The sequence below is a fragment of the Ischnura elegans genome, chromosome 12 (genome assembly GCF_921293095.1).
Source record: "Ischnura elegans chromosome 12, ioIscEleg1.1, whole genome shotgun sequence".
Lineage (NCBI taxonomy): Eukaryota > Metazoa > Arthropoda > Insecta > Odonata > Coenagrionidae > Ischnura > Ischnura elegans.
The window spans coordinates 66848045-66864661 of record NC_060257.1 but is presented as its reverse complement, the minus strand read 5'-3'; the positions used below and the strand labels follow the sequence as shown (position 1 = coordinate 66864661).

The window sequence follows — 16617 nt, the reverse complement described above, 5'->3', positions numbered from 1 at the left end:
CGGCGCCATCGACAATCGGTGTCGTGATATACGCACCGAATGGCCCAAGTCGAACGCCTTGCCTCTGGGAAGAAGGTGGTTGAGGGTGGTTCGCTGCTAATCCAATAATCAAGTCGGGAATAGGTGGTGGCAATATATATCCCCGATTAGGGATAACGTCCGGATTTGTAAACGTCCCCTCTCCTTTTATTAGGGGATATTTGGCGCCGTGGGTTATTTTCTTTTCTCGAATTTTTCTTTTTTTGTTATTAGTCAATTGATATAATTTCCAATGGAATAATAAGAAATTAGATGTAGTCATATTCGATTGGTAAACAATAGCAATATTGTTGCCGGCGCCATGGATAATCGCTTTTGAGATATACGCCTCAAATGACCTAAGTCGGACGCATGGCCTCTGGGAAGAAGATTGCAGAGGGAGGCTCGCTGCTAATCCAATAATCAAGCCAGGAATAGGCGATGACTTTACATATAAAATATCCCCCAATATGAATAACTTCTTGATTTGGAAATGCCCATTCTCTTATTTTTAAGGGGATGTATGATTTAACATTTTCTCGGTGAATATAATGAATAAACTTCTTTCGGGTTTGCGCGCGGATGAGAAAATCTAATTATTTAGCTGTAATTTCCCGCGCGTAAACCCTAGAGAATTTTATTCATTATAAGGGGATATTTGAATCATCTGCTAATCCAATAATCAAAGTAGAAATAAGTGGAGACTATATATTATATCCCTGATTAGGAATAACGCACTGATTTGAAAACTACCCCTATCTGATTATTAAGGGGATATTTGTCGCCGTGGCTTATTTTCTATTCTGGATTTTCGTGGCAATATTTTGAACAAATATCCATGACTAGTTTAAAATTCTTAGTAACTAATGATGTACCTACTGTAGAAAATCATGATAAAAGTTTTAGAATATTGGATTATCCCGTGGTTCTGAGCTTACGTGAATATCAGCTTGATAGCTAATCTGTAAGTGGGTTAAAATTGAGTTGCAATAGTTGACCGGGACAATATGACAAGAAAGAAAGAAAGAAAGAAGGAAAAACTCATTTTTATTGTGTTTAGATTTTTAAAGCCCATATTTCGAGAATTCCCACCGTCTCTTCTGCTGCTTATAGCTTTGTGTCTCTTTTGCAGTTACGCCGTGAGCGTGGGTGTGGTGGACAAGTTGGCTTCGTACTGCGGCGGAGTGCGGGACCCCATCGACTCGGACCCCGCAGCCGCGCACTTCCTCCTCGGCGCCATCGGACTCATTTCTACCCTCGCAGCATGCTGGTGAGTCTTTCTCTGAACCCTTTTAATACTAGAATGCCCGGCTGGGTCAATTTGACACAAAATCATAATAATAATTATAATAATACGTCTTTATTGGGCGAGATTGGGACTAGAAAGTCCCATCTTCCACCTAACCCCTCGTCAAACATGAAATTCATGCAGTTAAATACATAATGAAGTTGCTCATGAAATTACATAAAAAGACAGAAGTTCCATTTTCAATCAGCAAATCAAATTATAAGTTATAAAAGTTATCGTTTACCAATTGTAAAAAGATGTTAGCAAACGTGGGAAAAACCTAAGGATATTGACTGTCGTCCTCATTGGAAAAAACCCGCTGCAGGAAAACGCCCACACAAGAAGGGGGGCGTGAAAAACCTGCGAAAACCCACTGAGAGAGCTAATGTAAACCTATCTACAAATACAATAAATTACAATGAAATGTCACCCAGTACCTGTAAAGAAAAAGAAAATGAGATGAAACCGGAGGAGATAAGTGATGAATCTTTCCTACTGTTCCCATTATGTTACATGTCTCGCTGTTGTTCTCGAAGAAGTTTTACGTTTAGTGCCTTTTTGAAGGAGGCGAGTGATGACGATTTACTTAGCGGTAAGTCAATGTTGTCCCATTCGCGGCATGCAGTAACAATGAATGATTATTGAATCTGACTGTCCGGTGGTGAATCTAACATTTAGATTGTTGGATTATTCTTCCTCATAGGATAATTCTCCAAAATTGTTAGAATAGCAGTGGCTGTTGCCAGGTTTCGCTAATGGTAGGGCCCGCCCGCCTCTGTGACGGTGCGGGATTCCTCGTCCCTTCCCTTCCTTCCCTATCCACTCCCAGGAGGCGTCGTCGGGCTCCTATCGCGGCGGCGCCTCCTTCCTTTTTTCCTTCCAGTCCTCCCACTTCTGGGGTACAGAGGTGATAAGCTAACGCTTCCAGGACCTGCCCCCAGAAGAGTAACCGGCGAGCCCGCCCTAGGGTTTCGTTTCCACTGTCCGGTGGTGAGGTATAACGAGTTCTTCATTTCTCCTCGTATTTGACTCGTGTACTCCACTAACAATAAGTGTTTGAAATTCGTCCCTGAGGTACGCTGGTGTATTTGTTTGTAAAATTTGATAAAGAAGACTAAGGATATGCTGTCGGCGTCGTGAACTAGGTTTTAACCAGTTGAGATTGTTAATATGATTGGTGGTATGATTTATGAAAAGAAGAATATTTATGTTGTCTACTGATATACCAGTATATCTCAAAAGAGAATATTTATGTTGATTATTTTGAAAGGAAGAAATATTTTAGACTCATCATATTCCATGACTTTTAATTATTTAGTTTGGTTCACCACAGTGCTAAAGTTAGGCCTGATATTATTATTTTTTCTCATCACTTATAACCGCCATGCCCGGATGGCTCATTTTGACCCAGACTATGAAATCCATTTGAAGCCTTTCTACTTTTCCTTTGTATTCAATGTAACGGTGTGTTTAATACTGATTTATTGTCAAAATGTTTCTAATTTTTTTAAAACCTGATACCAATGAAATTCGTTGTACCACCCAAACCCATCAGAGGAAAAGTGATAGGTTGATAGGTATTCACAAATTTGTGGAAGCTAGTTTCCCATAACACCATAGAAATTGTTGAACAACTACAATTTTGATATTTTTTGTCTAATTAAATTTTCTACTACCCTCCTAAATACTTTATAAACAATATTAATGAATAAACTGGGAAGGATTTAAGTATTTTGAGTGAAATATGGAAACATGGTCACATTGGGTCAAAATGAACCACTCGGGCATAATAGGGTGTAAGGATTGGTCGGACATGCTAGTGTTAAGAGGACGCATACCTCGAATGGTAGTTTTTTCTTGGCGTGTTAATTGTTTTTTTTTTAAGGCCATCTTATAAAAGGGTATTGGCTCAGTTTTGGGAAGCTGCGCGAAAAACGTATGTTCCAGCCGATAAATGATGCATCACAAATGTCCATAGGAGATATCGTTTATTCATTTTCAATAATAAAAATCTACGTTATTGCAATTGCGCTGAAACACACCACCTCATTTTTGATGTGGCATCAGATATGGAGGCTGCTTAGATTTTGTACATTGCTCTTTTTTTGAATTTCGACCGGAATGTACTCTTGGAATACAGTAATTTTAATTTATTATGTATCTTGCTGCATATTTCAGCGAATTCCCTGTGTATTAGTGCTTTGCCATTGATATTAATTCATTGAAATATATCAAAAAATTCCGACTGGTAATCAGATAGTAGTAAGGGAAGTGTGAATTGGAATATTGGTATATATCTTGAAGGAAATCAGCTATCCGAGTGTTTATCAAAGGATCTCCAATACCTGTTTAATATTGTGTGGATGTGAAGTGTTCGTCGTCCGCCGCGTGAGAGACGCTGCAACTAATTTCCGTGGGAAAAAATTCTCGTTGACCGGAACCTTCGATCTTTAGCTTTCTGTGCCACTGCACAGAACACTACGCTATCTATCCGGTTTTTACCGAAGGGAGCACGCTATTTTGGCGGAAAGAGAAACTCCCTGAAAGTAATGGTAGCTTGTGGTCCTGTATTGTTTTATGAAAACTCTATGCTGTGCAATTTAGAATATACTAACGCTTATGACTCTGAGTTTTTTTCGATGACGTCGTGCCAATATATTATAGCATTCTCGAAATATCAGTTAGCATTTTTAATAATACAGCCTTTCAAGGGCGGATCCAGGATTTTTTCTGGGGGGGGGGGGACAAGGGTCTGACAGGTCGTCATGTGTTTGACATTAAAAACAAAATACAACAATTACTGTAAAAATATTCTCTTTATTTTGGTATGAAATTTATTCATATTAAATTAAATTATTGAGGCTCCATAATACAAAACACAAAACAAAATAAAACAAACGTAATGATAACCGTATTAAATATGTTGTATATTTTTTAGGCATCTCGGGGGAAGGGGGGCACGTGCCCCCGTGCCCTTTCCCCAAAATCCGCGTACGCAGCCTTTTATTCATAAATTTATTAGAGCACACTGCTTACGTTAGGTGATAAATGGCCACTTTTTGCAGTTACCATGGGATGTATATCTTCATATTCTTTTGATCGATATTCGGTAATAAAATGCAAGAAAATTGGGGAAAAACGGAAGTTTAAGGTCTATTTTTCCTTAGTTTAATCCTTAAATGAAGAATGTCACCCAATGACTGCATCCATTCGTTTTTACTATGGAATATACTGAAAAATAGAAGTGTATTATGTTATGGAAAAAGGGATGGAAAATCCAACCCCTCGAGCCATCGCGAACAATGATTATTTTTTCCGCCATCATTGGAGCGATCGCTGGACCTCGGAAGAGATGGAAAAAATTATAGTGTGATCCAGGCTTAACGGTCACCATGGAGACTCAACATGGAACACTCATCGATTTGGCGTATTTACACAGCAACAGACAATGAAGACGCGACCATTTTGTTTTTCCTTAGTCTTCTCTCGTACCTTATTACCTTAGCAGGTACGCCTCCAATTAGTCTATACCTAAATCGAGCCAATGCCTCCCGGCTTTTTCCAATCTACTGTCTCCGGCCAAACAGGGTTAAAGGCATGCTCATTGTTTTGTTTTCTTCGAAATTTATCGACTTGCTCAATAATTGTTGGCTATCATTTCTTTTTACTCACAGTCTTATCGTTAGCCTTCAAATAAATGCCAAAAAAACACCAGTTAAAGTCCTCAACTCCGCACACAATGATAGCGTAGTATTTTGGCATGTATATGTATTTTTATAAATGATATCTTACTAGATATTATTTAAAAAACTGAAGGTTTGAAAATCGTGACCTTACCGTGGTCGTGGAGACCCAATCTTATCCATCGTTAAAAATGTATCTGTCCTATCTGTAAAGTTCAAGAGCTGAATTCTGCCTTTCCTTTCTTTGTTTTTAAAAGCTCACGATAGTGGTTTGCTATTAAATATAATTAGAGGTCTGCAAGTGGTTCAATTGGTCCCTGTTCTTTCGAAGAAACATAGATATTCAGTATCACTTTTTCGCCGATACTGTATTGACCATGCGGAATAAACAGCTATTTTGGTGCTGTCCTATCATCCTTTCGAAGTCCTTGTAAGTTCAAGTGCCTTTTAAAAGAGTGATAAAAACCTGTCAAAGTAGAACTATAAACTTGAAGTAGGCTTAAGAACCATTCGTGGAAAACAGCATTCATGTGATAACTCCGCTGGGAAAAAAATATTTGCATGATTATGAGCAAGTATTTCTTGTGAGGCTTGGCATTACTATTATCATGGCCATAATTATGCGGAGGAATCCACAAATAATGCGCTAAGCTCAGAAACTGGTATAGTAGGTGGTGTGAAGCACATCCCGTGATCGGTGAGAGTCGTGACTTCTAGTTGCTGAACAATGGCTGCCCAACATCGTCTCAAATGCATTTAAGTTACCATGAAAACGCCATTAATACCTTTCGTTACCTATTTCGTTACCGGCATGTCGTAAACTGTTTAGACCGATGGAAAGCATTCTGAAATTCGCAAGTTAAAGGTACTGTTGCACACTTGGTAGTTTGAGTATTAATATTTCTCATGCCCTCCGTCAGATGATTTTATCGCTTCCGGTTACAGATCGTCTTTATACAACTGTCGCGTTTACGAAATAGTCAGTTACGACTTGTCTGGTCACCGATAGTTCCGGTATCGAACTGTCCGTTTACGAGATGTCGATTACGAAATGTCTTTTACGAAATAGCCGTTTACGTATTGACGTAATACCAAATTTCATTATAATAATGAAATTGCAATAAAAATAAAAATAATATTATTAAAAATAATTACATTGCATGCGTCAATGTGGTTGCAAATTTCAAGGTGGTGATCAAAAGTGAAGGAATATTTCATTTTTGTACTAATATTCCTTCAAGATCGTTTTTTATAAAATAAAAATTAAATTTTCGTGAAGTCATTTTATGGAAAAAAAACTTATAAAACTATATAAATTTTCTAATATTCCTGTGAATGTTAGATATCTGATCATTTGGCAAAAATTTGTTACCTAAGTTTTGGCAATATTACATCGATTCGTTAAAGGAGAAGACTCAAACACCGTGTTTGCAATTGATGACATTAAATTGATACTGAGAAATATATATTACGAGGTCAAGCCTTGAAATTATGGTGCTGTGTAAGGAGATAGTGTACGGAATACGATTGTTTTCTTCTAAAGTTTATGCGTGAGATAAAGTTCCTTCTTTTTGTGCAATGATCGTCTAAGTTTGCCTTAGTCTCTCTTATCAAGGCTAGATTGTATATAATATCAAAACCGGTACCCGCTCATAGAAACTTCTCAAACTTCGGCCCGGCGATTTATGTAAATACCAAAAAAATTAGGAAATAAATGAAATAAAATGGAAATTTAAAAAATATATTTTAGCTTATTAAAATATATCCACCCCTTCGCCCTTCGCCCTAGCAAACAGCTTCAAAATATCCAGCACAATGTTCCCAAGAAAAGATATACATAAATACACATGGACATCTCCAAACGGGGCTACAAGAAACCAGATTGATCATGTCCTAGTTGATCAACGCCACAAAAGTAGCATAACAGATATAAGAAGTGTTAGGGGAGCAGAATGCGGGACGGACCACGTACTAGTTCTAGTCAAAATAGCCCAAAGAATAGCGATTCAGAAAAGGAAAGAAGAAAAGTGTAATGCAAATATAGATACAGGAAAACTAAAAGATATACGGGTAGCAAAGGAATTCGAGATGAAAGTGGAAAATAGGTTTCAAGCTCTACAAGAACTGCCAATGGAAGAAGAAGAAGATGTGGATAAAAAATGGAACGACTTTAAGGAAAATATTCTGGAAACAGCAAGAGAAGTGTGTGGGGAAAACAAAAAAAACAACAAAAAACCCTGGTTTGATGAAGAATGTGAGCTGAAGGTAACAGAACGGAGGGAGAAGAAGAGAACCTGGATGAACAGCAATTCCTTAGAGGATAAAATACGATACAATGAGATAAATCGAGAAACAAACAAGATATTAAGAAAGAAAAAACGAATATACTTAAACAGTTTGATTGAAAAAGCAGAACAAGAGCGGACAGCAAATAATGCAAGAGAGTTTTATAAAAAAGTAAGATTCTTTAAAAAAGGATTCACCCCGAAGTCATACGGTGTGAAGAACAAAGAGGGAATTATGGTAACGGAGACGCAGAAAGTTGTAGAAAGATGGAGAGAATATTTCTGTGAACTATTAAATGAAGAAGGAGTGGACATCACACCTGACTACGATAACGAAGATATCTACTATCATGTACAACCCAAAGTAGAAATACCAACTAGAGAAGAAGTCAAAGCAGCAGTTAAAGCCCTAAAAAACCATAGAGCTCCTGGTAAGGATGAAATATCTGCAGAGCTATTGAAGACGGGAGGAGATATAGTCATAGATAAGCTATGTGAATTAATGAAAATAATATGGGAAAGAGAAGAAATGCCAAAAGACTGGAGGGAAGCAATAGTTGTCCCCATACACAAGAAAGGAGAGAAAGTAGAGTGCAGTAATTTTAGAGGAATCTCACTCCTTAGCATTCCTTATAAAGTCCTATCTAAGATAATATTAAATCGTATTGAAGAATATAGTATGTGAAATAATTCTAGATCACCAGGCAGGGTTTGTAAAAGGCAGGTCCACAACAAATCAAATATATTAATTCTCAAAGAAATTATATCGAAGTACTGGGAGTTTAATAAAGATTTTTTTGCAATATTTATCGATTTCCAAAAAGCATATGACAGTATTAATAGAGAGAGACTGTGGGAAAAGTTGGACAAGTTCGGAATTCCAAAAAAGCTAATAAACCTCGCTAAAACAAGTATGACAGACTCCACATGCTCAGTACGAATAAATGCACGGGTGTCGGAACCTTTCAGGATAAAGGCAGGCGTAAGACAGGGTGATGGACTATCCCCAATCCTATTCAACTTAGCAATAGAAGAAGCTCTTCAAAAAGTAGCAGAAATGGACGAAGGCGTAACAATTGGCTTCAGAATAAATATACTTGCTTTTGCAGACGATGTGGTAATTCTAGCAGAAAATTTAGACGACATACGCCGGCTTACAAAACTTTTCATGGAAGAAACAGCTAAGCTAGGACTAAAAGTAAATGATGGAAAAACTAAATATATACACTTTACAAGAAATGAAATGAACAGAAATCAAAATCCTCTCTACATAGACAACCACAAATTTGAAAAAGTGGACTCCTTTAAGTATTTAGGCGTTTTTATTTCAAGAGAAAACAAAGAAGCAATAGAAATACAAAACAGGCTAAATCTGGCTAACAGATGCTTCTACGCCTGCAACAAACTCATGTCCTCAAAATTACTATCACACACTACTAAAACCAGAATATATAAAACAATCATAAGACCCGTACTGTTATATGGAAGTGAAACTTGGAAACTGGATAAAAAGGAAGAAAGAAAATTAATTGTTTTTGAAAATAAGATCCTTAGGAAAATATATGGACCAATCTCTGAAGGAGGAGAGTGGAGGAGAAAACACAATAGAGAATTAAGAGAGCTATACAAGGATCCAGATGTAGTGTGCGAGTTTAAATGTAGAAGAATTAGATGGGCTGGGCACATTTTGAGAAGAGAGGACACTAATCATTTAAAACAAGTTATAATGAGGAATCCTGAAGGAAGAAGGCCAAGAGGAAGACCAAGGCGAAGGTGGTGGGACCAAGTGAAGGTAGACCTGGAGCGATTAGGAGCGACCGAGGAGGACGCAGGAAATAGAGATAGATGGAAGAGGATTGTTGGTGCGGCCAAATATCTACTTAGATATGTATGGCCCTGGGAGTAAGAGTAAGTAAGTAAAATATATCCAATTTTTCCTTGGGTTTTGAGACTATTTTAGTGGGGGTCGATTCTAAAGGCCTGTTTACACGATACATTAACACGTCCGAGTTAATGTCTGTTTGCGTGAATGATTTTTGTGGACCGTAACGGAACATGTACGAATGCATGAACCAAATTAGAACAGGTTCTATTTTCTGTGCATGCATTCGCACAAGTTGGGCGGTGACACGGTGCATTTTGTCGTTCATTCACGCATTCATACATTTAGACAAATTACCCGTACGTGTTAATGTAGCGTGTTAACAGGCCTTAAAACTTTGTTGCATCTCCTCTCGTTCACCCATAGCATTTGCGTGAATCAGTCAGTTGATGATAGTAGGTTTTATAGTGAATAGATTAGCTCTGAAAGCACATTGCAACCTCTTTTGTAAAGATTGAGGGAGTAAAATTTCATTGCCAATTTTCATTTTCAGTGCGTCCATCCGGAGCCCTCCGAAGTCTGCCGTCCGGGGTCCCGGTGGGGACTGTCGCGTTGGCCGGGGAGGGTCCGCCTCATCCTCCTGTTCGTCGTCCTCGTCGGACCCTTCGGATCCCACGCAGCTCGTGTCCACGCTGCAGGCCACCGAGGTGGTGGGCGCGGCGTCCATGCTCTACGGCATGCTGCTGCATCAAGGGGCGCCCGCCAGGAGCTCGCACGACGCCGCCGCCTCGTCAACGGACGCCTCGGACGAGGAGGGCGGCAGCGGGGCCTCTCCCCTTCCCGCCTCCCCCGTCCCACCCGCCCTGCCTCCGCACACGATCGCCGTCACGATGGCCACCTTCCGGCTCTTCACGCGCGTCGCCGAGCTGGACCTGCGCATGTTCCAGGTGAGGAAGTGTGTACCTTCGATCGTACTCGTGGATAACCCCCAACTATCAACATCGCAACAATAAGCCTGAATTATACCATCATTATTTCCGTCCCTCAAGGCCGTTTTACACGGTACACGGAATTGCGCAATCAGACGTACGTGCGAAGGCGCAATCAAAATTGCGTCGTGTAAAGCGGTGAATCGCTAAACACATGCGAGAATGCGTGGATGCGAGACGGCAAAATAGCCCGTTCTAATTTCGTTCATGCATTCGCGCAATTCCACGCCATTTTAGAAATTAATGCAGCTCTAACCTGCGCAATTCCGTGCCCCGTGTAAAACGGCCTTCAGAATGACTAGCTCCAGCCAGTGGCGCAGCGAGGGAGGGGTTTAGGGGGATAAACCCGCCCCCCCCAGAGGTCAGAGAATTTTTTTAAGTTTAATCCATTTCAATTAATTGGATTAATATTACTTATAGAATACTGTAAATATTAATAAAATATCTCACAGAAGGCCGCAAAACTCACCATTTTGAACCATTTATCTGAAATTTCTTTTCTTGGGGAGGCCCCCCGCATCTCCCGCTTACCCATGGCGGGTATTCCACACCCTCAGACACCCCAGTGTTTTGCGCATTAAACCACCCCTAGCCTTAATTCCTAGCTACGCCCCTGGCTCCAGCGATTGGTTTTCAGTGACGAAAAGGGTGATCGCTGGACCCGTTATTTTCTTAATCACGCGGTAATACCTACCGTCTTTGTTTCCAATGCTTATTCCGTCACTTTCCGCATTTCCAAATGTTATTAAATGAAAAGCCAATCGTTGCGTTACATTCACTTATTGCGGCCGTTCATTCTGATTGGCTGGAGGACGGTGCCAGCTATGGTTGTAGCGATGGAAAAAGGGACGTGCCGAATGATGGAAAAAGAGACGGGAGTCCTATTCCTCGAGTCATCGCGGAAAATGATCGCGAGAAAGTCATTTTTTTCGCCATCGCTGGAATTGCCCCTCGAAAGGGATGTAAAAATGATCTTGTGCGTGATTCAGGCTTTAGTCGTATCGGTGTCTTTTCCGTAATAGGGTGGTTTCCTATTTTTATAATTGCCTAAATTGAAAGATTATTACTCCTGGAGTAGGTATTTCACACTCTTAGATTTTTAAATTACGATATCTATTTTTCGGACTCAAACTCGCGACCTCCTGTTTGGTAGGCAAGGACTTGACCCCGTTGCCACCGAGGCCGGCGAGTCATTGTGGTCTGATGAAAACAATCGTATGAGGACAGATGGAAGGGAAGAAGGGCAAGGGACGGCCCCGAATGAGTTACATAGGACAGGTTATAAAGGATGCAGAAGAGAAGAAATACGTCGCAGTGAAAAGGCTAGCGGATAGGAGAGAGGAATGGAGAGCTGCGTCAAACCAATACTGGGACTGTTGACTAATGATGAACCATTCCTGTAGCAGCTTTAGATTTTTTCCTTTTGTTTATGAAATTTTTAAAAACTCGGATGTATAGTTTAGGTCCTAAGTAAACGAAGTATCTTTTAAATAATGCTAGGTTAGGTTTTGGAGTCATTACTCATACTTTCCTTCTTAAATTGTATTCATCACTAACAATAAGATGTATGGACGGCGTGGCCATGTACTATGGAAGAAGGGTGTCGTGGATAATAGCATGGAGGCGTACCTACTGATAGATATGCTAAACCTTTGTCATTTAATGGTCTTTTTTCCTATTTGATTAAGTATTCTAGAATGTCTAACCCTCAACAGAAATGTCTTTCGCCGACACTTAAAATTCCAACATCATGCTTCGTTACAAGAGGCTTAATACTCTCTTTTAACTTCTCCAACGCGTGAAAGGGAAAATCAAATGTCATTGCTCTTATCGGTTCAGTGAATAGTTAAAATTAACACTGTCGCACTTCGTGATTAATCAATTTTTTTCGTAGCAGTCGGGACATGGATAGATTAGTGACAGCATGGAGGTGTTTGACACGTGTTGAATATTCAATACGTTCTTGTGCTGATTTTAATGGGAGTAACGGTGTTCTCCCTCCTTAAAGAAATGAGCTCAGTGTTGGAACATATTTTTTCAATGCCAGGCTTTGGTACGGGAAGCGTTCGGAGACATTAGTTCATTTCTTTAATGAAATATTTGCAAGAGAATGCAATTTAGCTGTCTCTGAAAATTCAGAGGATTATTGGGTATACCATGTGTCTTATTTGTGGTTCATCGTACGGTTTATTCTGTGAATTGTTTATTCTTGAGCACATTGGGTTTCGCAAACTACCACTTTGGGACCTGGCTGCTAATGTCCTTATAACTGTGCCTATATAAAGTCATAATTATACCTTATTCCGTGTGCAAAAAAAATATATAGTTCTGGTTCTTTAGTTTTCGACGTGCATTATCACCGTTGTAGCGTTAAATTCTAAACTACCTTAGAAAAACAAATATCGAAGAGGTTGCTTCTATTGATTCATGCACATTGATTGAATACATTAAACGCGTTGCCTCGTTTTATTTTGAAGTCTTTTTTTTCAAATAGAATGATTTCTTTTCAATATATGCATGATATTCACTGAGAATTTCCTTTTGCGAATTGCACGTCGATGTGGCGTCTTAGTGACGATGAACTTAACTTTATTAAATGTAATTCCTTGGTTTGCATAGCGCATATTTGTTTTATTTTTTATCTCGGATATATTGCTGCTTTATGAAGTATATGACAAATGTGAAATGGTTTTCTCAAATACAAGTACTTAGTGAGTTTAGAGCTCTGTCGAACCAATAGCAAGGTATTTTACCTGTGAAATGGTGATCTTCTCCTGTGTGGAAAAAATTATGTCGAATCTGGTTGCTTGCTCCTTTTGATTCGTTAAATACTTCTTCTTCAATACAGCTTCTTAAATGCTGTATTATTTTCCTCGTTTTTGGGATTTATAGATCAGCTTATTGCAAATGCTTGGTTTCGCAAATAACGTTTGGGAACGCATCTGCCAAATAGTCCAAATTTTCTTTATTCATGACTAGTAAATATGAATCGTATATCATGATAGAAAGTGGGAAAATATGACGGCTGACAAACAAATGAATCGTTAGCAGTTAGCAATGAAAAATACAAAACGATGCTTTGTGCATGGACATGAAGTTCTCAACACGAAACATCGCCATTCAGTGATCTACCAACCGCGCCCTCTTAGAAAAGCAAGAAAATCAAGTCACGTCGCTCCAATTGATCCACTTGAGTACTTGAGATATCCACCTGTCTCGTTTTTTGTGATTTATCGAACGATTTTTCGCGGACGTCTTTCGTGGTCTCGTGCCAAAGGCCTTGCTTGTTTCCGGCGAGCGATAAGTCGAAAGGTGGTCCTCCTACGACATCGGGTGGCAGCCGTGTTTCTTATCGCACTCCCAGCCCACGTGTCCGCTGCCCGCCGAGTGAAGAGTGGTTTCGCGGAAGGCGGGAAGTCGCCACGTGGGTGAGTGATGGCGGGCTTCCGTCGCCCCACATTGTTGCGCCATATTTATTTAGAGAGCTTGGGGCGTGTCGCGAAATAAAATTTAGCTCTCTCCACTTGCGGGTCGTGCGATTTGTAGTTTGTCAAATGCATTTAATTCGTGCTTTTTATGTTTCTTATATTTCGATTCCTCTGCTTGTGTTTAGTGTTGCAGTTAGCTGGTTAGTTAGCCTCTGCCTGTTTTTAAAAGTGATTTATGGAAAAGTTTATTGTGAATACATGGTTTCGCTAATAAAATGTACGAATATATCTCCTAAATAACCCTTATTTCTAATTTCGTGATTATCAAATATGAACCATATGTCATGAAGAAAGTGTGGGGAGCATCGGGTGTTGAACCTCAGTGGAAATATATATAATATGAAAGATATCAAGAGCTTTCATTGGCTTCTGACTATGAGGCCTAGTTTGAAATGGCAAAAACCGAAATCAAGTGATATTTCAGGTGGATCCGATTGGATGACTTCGATGATAGCGTTTCATTTCATGTTGTTCATTTCGATTGGGAATTTTAGCTCCATTAAATTGAATATTCACATGGAGGAGAGAAAATGTCAAGATTCCTACTTTATATTCTGTTATTGATTTTGCTACTAATAGTAGTTGTAATGTGATATTAATACAAACTTTTGGATTGCAATGATTTTGGCAACTGTGCAGCCATCAGCCTTCCCGCTCTTATATTGATCTCTTATGTGCGCTCGGTCTAAACTCAAACGATCATTTTTCCGCCACCATTGTGATCGCGATCGCTGCAGCGGTCCCTGGAAAGGGATGGAAAAAATGATCATGTAATTCAGGCTTTATCATAATTGAAGGTGCGAAAAGTACTGAGAGGATGTAGGTGTTCCCTCGAGAGTCAATATCTTCAATGCCGATTCGAAGCATTGTTTTCCGAGTTGGCGAAAATGTGGGCGGAAGGAGGGAGGTTGGATTCGTTCGCTAGGGGGATGAGGGAATGGCGTCTGCAGAGAAGAAGGGTTTGATATCGTGGCAAGCAGCGAGGGAGGAGATCGGGAAATCATTCAATTACAACCGTACAAACAGTGTTAGACCCCTCGACGGCAAACAGTTTGCTTTCTGCCCCCTCCATGTCTTCCTCAATCTCTATTTGTGGACCAGTTAGGGGGCGGAAAGGTCAGGCGCGGACGGGAGGCGGCGTTTGGTACAGCTCCTGGGCTCATTCGATATTTCGAGTAAAGCCTGAGTAACACAGTCATTTTTTCCATCCGCTATACCGATCATTAAAATCTACGCTATCATTTTGTGCGGAGCTGAGAACCTAAACTGGTGTTTTCAGGCCAGTAGATATATATACAGGCTAAGGACAAGACTTAATGGTAAAAGAAATAGTAACAAAAAATTGGTTGAGCAAGTCGATACTTGGAAGAAAGAAAAAACAAAACGTATGCCTTTAACCTTGATTGATAAAAAAGAGTAGATTGGCAAACGGCTGAGGGCATTGACTCCATTTAGGATATTCTAATTAGAGACGTACATGATTGGATTATCATGTACAAGAGTAGGCTAATGAGAAAAAAATGGCCGCATCCTCATAGTCTGTTGCTGAATAAATACGCCAAAAGGGTATTGTTTCAGTCTCTTTTTTTTAAAGTCAGAAAAATTTGTCCTTCGCTTCATACCTATCTATTTTGTATTCACCAAAGCTAGTATTTTTGGGGTATTATAACATTTTCCCACGATTTTGGACGTTGCTCGTACCTTACCACCAGCATTAAATACGGCAAGCAATAATGAGAACGTGAATGAGACCATAAAATTAGGGTGCTTCAGACATAGGTCATCGGGTACAGAGAGTTTTTTCCGGCTTTATCAAGTGGAATTATCACATTTTAGTTTAACATTTGGAACGCCGAGAAGGTTTAACGTTTGCAACACCGAGGGAAGAGTTTAAAACTAGAATCGCAATTCCTTATTAAAAGTCCGAGCTCACCTAATGCGTCAAGCACACGTAAATTGTTATTTAAATGCGGCAATGTGGCAAACAAGGAAAAAAGATGTGGATTTATTCTCGCTGTCAACAAATGCTTATGCGGCACGAGGAAGTAGAGTTTCTGTTAAGAAAGCTGGCATAAAAACGTTTTCAATAAAACGCCTAAAAGGTATGTAATTCTTATGCGTCTATGAAAGAAAGTTAGGTAGTTATCCATGTGTACATTTTTGGAATATCACAAGTGAATGCAATCGGCAAGAAAACAAATCACTGAATTTCAACAAAATAAATTTATATTTCATGTATGTTTGCACCAGACCTGTACAAACAGTGTAAGATGGTAGCCCCAAAAATATTCCATAAGGGGTACCTATATATTCCACAATTATTAAAGTGTTTTTTGATGTAATGTATTTGAATATAAGTGGAATATAGTTATATTTTTATTATTATTATATGTGACATTCAGGCATTGAAATCACTGTGGAGGTCAGACGACGATAGTTTATTTTCATATTGTCCATTTTACTTGGAAATATTATTGCCATTGATTTTATGTCACGAGGAAGAAGTATCAGGATTTTAATTATTTCTACTCGCTTTCGCTTGTCGGGGGGGCTCTGTGCCCCCAGACCGACCGCAGTTCCTATAACGCAACACCATATCTGTCTCGATTGTTGAGATAATAATTCAGGAAATAGTGAAAGTGTACGATTTGGCCAAAATTAAAAGTGCTCAGGTCGGCCTGAAAATTGTTTTCTCGATGCATCACGTGTTCGGAAAATGACATTTTTGAAAAATTATCAAATTTGACATCGATTTTTGACCTCCAAATTCCCCCAAAAAGTAGAGGCAGTTGCAAACACTGTGCACTGTTATAGATATAACATAGAAAATTTAGTGTTTTGACAATTTTACCCAGGGTTTCTGACGATTTTGTTAAGGTTCGCATCGATGGCGTAGTCGAATATCGTCGCGTTCACTCCAAACATTAGTGTGAGTGAGTCAGTCAGTGAATGCTCGGATGTGGGTTTTATAGTATATTAGCAGGCCACCCGACTTGCTCGGGAAGGATAGTTCCCAGAGAGGTGGCAAAGCTGGAACATATGAA

General features: G+C 39.5%; 1 protein-coding gene across 4 annotated transcripts in view; it reads left to right on the top strand.

The window, feature by feature from the left end:
* The window catches only part of LOC124169862 (S phase cyclin A-associated protein in the endoplasmic reticulum), a 215495-nt gene that overhangs the window by 167132 nt on the left and 31746 nt on the right, over nt 1-16617 (top strand). For all 4 annotated transcript variants that reach the window (XM_046548665.1, XM_046548666.1, XM_046548664.1 and 1 more), the window contains 2 exons: nt 1151-1288; nt 9650-10043. In XM_046548665.1, coding sequence (XP_046404621.1) covers nt 1151-1288; nt 9650-10043 — 532 coding nt within the window. The remainder of the gene's footprint in view (nt 1-1150; nt 1289-9649; nt 10044-16617) is intronic.